We start from the raw sequence: 8,796 nt of genomic DNA on the forward strand, positions 1-8,796 counted from the left end.
TTTCCTATATTTGTAGGGGTGACTTGGGGGTATTGGGTAGTCCGTTTAGCGTGCAATCGACTCGGGATACTTATAAGATACTACCATGATTTTTTCAGATTTATGGTCCAAAAATAAATTAGGCCAAAAACCGGCCTTACCGACCCTCCCCCTTTGAATAAAAAAGGGAATACTTTAATTTTGATTTGAAAAATTAATTTAAAAAAAAAAACGAATTCTTAACAAAATAATTCAATTTTGCACCAATTAGATGAATCTTGAGCGGAATAAATGAATTTTGGAAAAAGAAGTTGAACCAAGAAAAATGTTTTTACAAATAATTTAACTTTCAACCAAAAAAAAAGATAACTTTTTTGCCGAAATATTAATTATGTATAAAAGAAAAATGCAACAAAGCGCGGTTTCAATCAAAAATAGAAAACATAAATTTTCAGTTTAAAAAATTAATTTTCCAACTAAATAAAAAAAAACGAATTTTCAACAAAACCGCTAAATTATCTAACAAACAGGATGCATTTTATTTTTATTTAGTTTTGTTTTTAAACCAAAAAGATAAAACTTTAATCACAAGAGATGAATCTTTAAACAAAAAAACAAAAAAAAACAAAAAAAGAAACGAATTTTCAGAATACGAATTTAATTTTCAACAAGATAGATGAACTTTTAACCAAATAATGGAATTTTTAAACTAAAAAATATCAATTTTGAATCAAAAATACAATAATTTAATTTTGATTTGAAAAATTAATCTTAAAAAAAATGTTCAGCAAAATAGTTCAATTTTCCACCAATTCGATAAATCTTGAACGGAATAAATGAGTTTGAAAAAAGAAATTGATGCAAAATGATTTGAAAAAAAATTATTTTAAAAAATGTTTAAATCTTCCACCAAAGAAATAAATCTTAAGCGAAAAAAGTCTGTACAAATAATTAAATTTCCAACAAAAAAATGACATGTTAACAAAACAGTTGGATTTTCAGCAAAATAGTTCAATTTTCCACGAAAAAAGATATTTCCTGAACCAAACAAAAAATAATAGTAGAATTTTAAATTAAAGAGAAATAATTTTTAATTGAAAAGGATGGTTTTTCTGCAGAGAGATGAATTAAATATACACAAAAAGACGAATTTTCAACCAAAAAGGTGACTTTTTAACAAAATAGTTGGATTTTCAAAAAAATAATTAAATTTTCAAGAAAAAGTTGAATTCTGAATAAAAAATTTTACATTTCGATTACGAACTGTTACATGAAATTTCCAAAAAAATCATCTGGATAAAGTCGAAAGAAGGGTTTTTAATTTTAAAATAAAAGCATATTTATAATCCTTTCATAAAAACTTAAAGTGAGAGACATTTTATGATTATTGTGTTATCAAATCTAGATTACAAAATACTCACTTCAAAAATAGATTTATCCGTTTTGTACTTGCGCTTCAGTCGCAATCTCTTATCTTTCTGATTTTGTGCAACATTGTAAGTATTATTATTGATTTTTGTTGGCCGAGGAACAGTCGTGGTTGTGGCAAGCCCTCTCACTTTATTGAATAAGCAGAGAAGAAATTCATTATGTAAATGAACTTGATCCTCTGTCATGATGTTGCGAGCTTCACAGTCAAATTCCTCTTTCGTAGACTGCAAGAATATACTTTTTAAATTAATTTTCTACCCAAAAAGATGAATTTTCAACAAAAAAAATTTATTTTCAATCATACATTTGCATTTACAACCAAATAGATGAACTTTCAAGCCAAAAAGATGATTTTTTCCGAATACAGTTGAATTTTTAACTAAAAGTTACTTTTCAACCAAGAAGGATGGCTTTTCTACCATAAAAGATGAATTTTCAATCCAAAAGAATCAATTTTTGAAAGATAATGAGATTTTTTACAAAATAGTTACCTCTCGAATCAAATAGTGCAATTTTCTTGCCAAAAAGATAAATTTTTAACAAAATAGTTACATTTTTAACCAAATAGTTCAATTTTCTGCATAAGATGATGCACTTTCAATGAAATAGTTGAATTTTCAAACAAACGAGATTAAAATTCAATCAAAATAGTTAAATTTTTAAGCCAAAAAGATTAATTTTTAATCAAATAGTTGAATTTTGTACCAAATAGATGAATTTTCATTCAAGAAAGGTGAATATTAAAACAAATAATTGAATTTTCAACTAGAAAATATATATTTTTTTAACCAAAAATGGAATCATCAAACTTTTTAGCTAAAAAAATTAATATTCAAGAAAAAAATTAATTATTTTTAACATGCGAAAAAATTGATTTTTTTTTTAACAAATAAGTTTTGACAAACAAGATTTTCCGATATAAAATTAACTTTTAACAACATAAAAAGAACAATTTTCAACTGAACATTTTAATTTTCAACCAAATAGTTTAATTATCTACCTAAAAAAGATATATAAAAAATATAAAATTTCTAACTAAACAAAATATGAATTTTTAAATAAAATAATGAATCTTTAACAAGAACAATTAATTTATTTACAAATTAGTGAAACTTTCAACCAAAATATATGAGTAATCGCAGAAAAATGTGATAGTTAATATTTTAACAAAAAAAAAAAAAAATACATTTATACATACAAAAAATTTTTTACAAACAATGTTTTTTTTTTTTAACCAAAAATGGAATCATCAAACTTTTTAGTTAGAAAAATTAATATTCAAGACAAAAATTAAATATTTTTAACATGCGAAAAAATTGATTTTTTTAACAAATAAGTTTTGACAAACAAGATTTTCCGATATAAAATAAACTTTTAACAACATAAAAAGAACAATTTTCAACTGAACATTTTAATTTTCAACCAAATAGTTTAATTTTCTACCTAAAAAGGATATATAAAAAATATAAAATTTCTAACTAAACAAAATATGAGTTTTTAAATAAAATAATGAATCTTTAACAAGAACAATTAATTTATTTACAAATTAGTGAAACTTTCAACCAAAATATATGAGTAATCGCAGAAAAATGTGATAGTTAATATTTTAACCAAAAAAAATACAAATATTTAACAAAATAGTTGAAAAATCAACCCGAACAAATGAATAATTTTCAACTAAGCAGTTGCATTTTTAACCAAAATGATTACTTTTCTACCAGAAAAGAAGAAATTTATGATCAAAAGGCCGAATTTTTAACATTTTCTAACAAAAAAGTTGAATTCTCGGACAAACGGATAAATTTTGAAACAAAAAGGTTTAAAATTATACCAAAAACTGTTCAATTTTTAAGCCGAAAAGCCGAATTTTTTTAGAAGTTGAATTTTTGACCCAAAAGTTGAATTTTCAAGAAAAAAAGTTAATTTTTAATAAAAAAGACAAGGTTTCTACTGTGTAAAATGAATTTTAAACAAAAAAGTAAAGTTTTTAAGCTAAAACGTCAACTGTTTTAGAAAAACGTGGCCTTTTAAATCGGTAAAAATGAATTTTTAACAAAAAAGATCATTTTGAATCAAGAAAGATGAAACAAAATAGATGAATTTTCTACCAAGTAGTTGAATTTTTAACTTATACAATATAAGGTTTCAACCGAAAATATAATATTAAAATTTTTCATATAAAAAATAAAAAATTGAAACAAAAATAACGAATTGTTAACAAAATTGTTAAATTTTGAAGCATAAGATGAGTTTTCGACCAAGAAGATTAATGTTTTACCAAAAAAGAGAAACTTTCAGAAATATTATTTAGTTTTAAAGCCCAAATTTTTCTACCAAGTTTTTAAATTTACAAGCGAAAATTATGTAATAGTTTATTTGTCACTTTAATAAATTTATGTTCAACCAGACATTAAACCAATTTTCATCAAAATTATTTAATTTTAAATCAAAGAGTTGCATTTTTGATATTACATTTTCAACAAAATAATCAAATTTTCAATCAAATAATAGAATTTTTTACCCAACGAGATAAATTACTAATCAAAAATATAATAGTAGCCTTTTCAAAACAAAAAATTAACTTTTACTGGTTTAGGTTCAGGTTCATTCAGCTAAAACTTAATTATAAAAATTATTATACCTTCATTTGAAACCACAGCTTCATTTTCTCAAAGTATCTGAAAATATGGAAATAATATGATTAATTTAATTAAAATAATATTCAAGTTTATTGATACCCAACATATAATATTCTAATTACTATAAAATATATCTAACAACATTTTTAAATGAATTTATAACAGAATTCACAGCCTAAACAACTCTAAAAACAGGAGGAATAAGGAGATTTTTTACGAAACTAGGGAAATAAATTTTTAAATACAATTAATATATGCACTATATTAAAATCTATTTAGAATTCTCAGGGTGGCCGTTTTGATCAATAACAAAAATTACAGGTCATTTCCCGGTTCGCAAACATTTTTCACGGCTAATGAAACTTAAAAAATCAAACTACATTCTAAACATTTTTCCATATAAAGCAATAAACTATAAACAAAAAATTAAAGCATTCAAAGTGGAACACTTGAATAAAAAACTTTTAAAACTAAAGTTTAAAAGTTTTCAATTCAGAAATTGTGTATTTAAATGCTCAAAAATGTACACGTACAAAATGGAAGGTACTAACACTTTTCAATTGAACAATGTTAAACGAAATGCAAATAAACTGCAAATTTTAAAACTCATTAAATATTGAAAAATAATTTTTTTATCTTAACAGTTCTTAAATTAGAAGTTAAATTACTTTTATTTTAAATAATCTAGGCATCATTCAAAAGCTTTAAAATTTTATTTCAAAATCTTGAGAAACCTAGAAGTGGTTTTGAATTTTTTCAAATTTAAAATAATTTTTGAATTTTTCTTGTAACTTTTAAATATATCTGAAAATGAATTGCATTTTTTCTACAACTTTCAGAAAATCCTGCGAATTAAAAAAATTTAATTTTAATTTATAAATAAGAATAGAACACTTATTATTTGTAAAAATATTAGAGTAATTTTAAGAGATATTTAGAAGTTTTAAAAAGATTCGAATTGAATTTAGAACTTGAAATAATTTGAAATGCTTACAGCCGAATTTAAAATAAAATGTAGATTTTTTCATATTTCAAACAAAAAATGTAGAATTTTTAAAAAAATTGTGATACTTCAAAAGAATAAAAAAATTTCTCAAAATTCTTAGGAAAATTGAAAATGATTTTTCACTTTGAAAAATTATTGTAACAGAAAGTTTAAGAAGGTTTTAAGGATTTTTTTTTTAATTTGCAGGATTTTCACAAATTTTCGTTTAATTAAAAAATATATTTAGAAGTTCTGAAAAAAATGTTAACACACTTCGTTTAAATTACTTGAAATAATTTCAAGTTTTAAATTAATTTTGAATTTTTTCAAAACTTCTAAATATATCTTAAAATTACTCAAATTTTTTCTACAGATAATAAGCGTTCAATTGTTACTTATGCGTCAAAATTGAACAATTTCACTTATAAATTAAACACTTTTTAAATAGAAATATTAAAATTGTAACGCTAAAAATTTAAAAGTTCTTCAAAAATCTAAAGAGTCAAAGTTTTCTATGTAAAACAATTCAGTTTCAAATGACTATATTATTATGGATTTATTTTTTAGTTGAAAATAGTAAAACGCACATTCACATTTTGTTAATGGCTAAAAAAAATTAATAGAAATAATATATTAATAAATTTATTAAATTTAATATAAAAAATAATATAAAGGAAGAACTGAGACTCTGAGTTAAAAATATATTATTGATAAATCATGAAAAATTGTATTTAAAAATAAAATTATCGGAATAAATGATTTAACAAATATTATTTATTTATATTTACAGTTTATAAAATAAAACTTGGGCAGATTTTTCTTCTGAAAATTTATGAAATTCCCGGTCCTGGCGGCCACCCTGTTTTTTTAAAGAAAAAATCTTCGATTTTAAAAACTTCTAATTTTTTAAGCCTTTGTAACTGCATTTTAAAGTTCTTTAAATTAAAATATATGCTTAAAAGTTAAAAATCTAAAATGCAAAATGTTTACAGTGAAAGATTTTCTAAATAAGCCACCCTGAATTCTTTAAATTTTTTAACATTTCAAGTAAAAATCTTGCATATTTTCAACAAAATTGATGAATTTTTAATCAAATAGTTGATTTATCAACCAAAAATTAAACCAAAGGCAGCCAAAGAGATCAATTTTCTACTAAAAATGACGATTTTTTAACAAAGTACGTGGCAGTTAAACAAATTTTTTTCAACCATTAAAAAAACCAGAAATTTCTAACCAATGACTTGAATTTTAATCTAAAGTGATAAATCTTCGGCCAAAAAGATGAATCCTCAAGCAAAAAAATTAATTTTCTATCAAAAATAACCAGTTTTAAAGAAAATACATTAATTTTCAACTAAGTAGTTTACTTTTGATCTGAAAATGATACATTTTGAAGCTAGTTAAATTTTTAGTTAAAAAATTAATTTTTAGTAACCAAAAAAAACGAATTTTCATTAAAATATATGAATTTCCGTCTGAAATTTGTTAACAAAAAAAGACGAGTTTTCATCGAAAAAAAGTGATAGTTGATATTTCAACCAAGAAGGTTCACTTTTTACCGACAATCTTCAACCAAGTATTGAAATTTTTGACTTAAAAATATCAATTTTCAATCCAAAATGAAAGAGTTAAATTTTCAGGTTAAAAATTTCATTTTAACAACAAGAAAAAAACAATTTTTTAAAATAAGAAATGAATTTTTATCTAAAATGATGAATCTCCAACCAGAAAAAAAATTAATTTTGAACAAAGTAGTTAGATTAAGACTAATAGATTCATTTTCTTTTTAAAATGACGAATTTCCGACAAAATAGATGAATTATTTTCAACCAAGTAGTTGCATTTTCAACTGAAAAAGGATAAATTTTCAGTTAAAAAAAAATTAATCCTCAATTAAAATTAAAATGAATTTCTAACAAAGAAGTTCAATTTTTAACCTGGCGGTTCAATTTTTAACCAAAGAAGATTTTAATTTTATAAATAAAAAAGTTGAATTCAAACATAAAGACGGATTTTCAAAAAAATAGTGGAATCCTCCAGCATAACAGAATAATTTTCAACCAAAGAATTATAATTTAACCAAAAAAGATTAAATTACCAATTAAATTACCATTTTTAACAAAAAAAAGATGAACTTAAAAAAAATGTAATAGACCAGAAAGCTTTATTTTCAACAAAAACAAAATTATAATCAAAGAGATGAATTTTTATTTGAAAAGGTGAATCTTAACCAAACAAGTAATTTTGAACGAAGTAGTTCAACTTTCGAAAAAGAAGTTAAATTTTTAACCAAAAAATACGAACTTTCAACAAAAAATGTAATAGTTGAATTTCCGACAAAAAAGATGAATTTTCGATTAAGAAGATTAATTTTCTACCGAAAATCACGAATTTTTAACATAATAAATGAGTTTTCAATCAAGCAATTAAATTTTCAATTGAGAAAGATCAATTTTAAACAGAAAAGGAATACATTTTCAATCATAAACAAATATTTTTTTAACACAATAGTTGAATCCACAAAATAAAACAGAATCATCTTTAACCCAACGTTTGCAATTTTAAGCAAAAAAGATTTTTCATTCAATAAAGAAAAGAATCAATCAACTTGTTGAATTTTCAACCCAGAAATATGCATTTTCAAGAAAGGAACGTAATAGCTGAATTTTCGATCAACGGGATGAATTTTCGAAAACGACAAATTTTTAACAAAATACATGAGTTTTCAATCAAGTAATTAAATTTCCACCTGAAAAGGATCAATTTTCCTCTAAAAGAGATTAATTTTCAAATGAAAAGTATAGATTTTCAACTATAAAAGAATATTTTTAACAAAATAGTTGAATCCCCAAACCATATAAAACAATTTTCAATCAAACGTATACATTTTTAAGCAAAACAGATTTTTCAGTCAATAAAGAAAAAATCAAGCAACTGGTTCAATTTTCTAAAAAAACAGTTAAATTTTCAATAAAAAAAGAAGAATTTTGAACAAAGGAATGCTATAGTTGAATTTTCGACAAACCAGATGAATTTTCGACTAAGAACACGAATTTTCAACAAAATACATGAGTTTCAATCAAGTAATAAAATTTCCAAATAAAAAAGATCAATTTTCCGTTAAAAAGTATTAATTTTAAACTGGAAAGTACAGATTTTCAACCATAAAATAATATTTTTCAACAAAATAGTTGGATCCCCAAACAAAACAAAATAATTTTCAACCAACGTTTGCATTTTTAGGCAAAAAAGATTTTTCAGTCAATAAAGAAAAGAATCAACAAACTTGTTGATTTTTCAACAAAAGAATGTAATGGTTCAATTTTCGACGAGGAAGATTAAATTTCTACCAAAAAAGACCAATTTTACGTTAAAAAAGGATTAATTTTAAACTGAAAAGTATAGATTTTCAACCATAAAAGAATATTTTTCAACAAAATAGTTGGATCCCCAAACAAAACAAAATAATTTTCAACCAACGTTTGCATTTTTAGGCAAAAAAGATTTTTCAGTCAATAAAGAAAAGAATCAACCAACTGGTTAAAATTGTCTACAAAACAGTTGAATTTTCAACCTAAAAATATGAATTTTCAAGAAAAGAATGTAATAGTTGAATTTTGGATCCAAAGGATGAATTTTCGGCTAAAATTAATTTTCTAACGAAAAAGTCAAATTTTCAACAAAATGCAGGAGTTTTCAATAAAGTAATTCAATTTACCAATGAAAAGGATCAATTTCCAGGTAAAAAGGATTAACTTTAAA

General features: G+C 22.8%; 1 protein-coding gene across 1 annotated transcript in view; it reads right to left on the minus strand.

Moving 5' to 3' along the window:
* The window catches only part of LOC117169087 (transcriptional adapter 1-like), a 27,714-nt gene that overhangs the window by 17,013 nt on the left and 1,905 nt on the right, over nucleotides 1–8,796 (minus strand). The window contains exons 2-3 of the mRNA XM_033355205.1: nucleotides 4,052–4,088; nucleotides 1,401–1,634 (exon numbers count right to left, since the gene is read on the minus strand). Coding sequence (XP_033211096.1) covers nucleotides 1,401–1,634; nucleotides 4,052–4,088 — 271 coding nt within the window. The remainder of the gene's footprint in view (nucleotides 1–1,400; nucleotides 1,635–4,051; nucleotides 4,089–8,796) is intronic.

This window comes from Belonocnema kinseyi, chromosome 3, assembly GCF_010883055.1.
Source record: "Belonocnema kinseyi isolate 2016_QV_RU_SX_M_011 chromosome 3, B_treatae_v1, whole genome shotgun sequence".
NCBI classification, from domain to species: Eukaryota; Metazoa; Arthropoda; class Insecta; order Hymenoptera; family Cynipidae; genus Belonocnema; species Belonocnema kinseyi.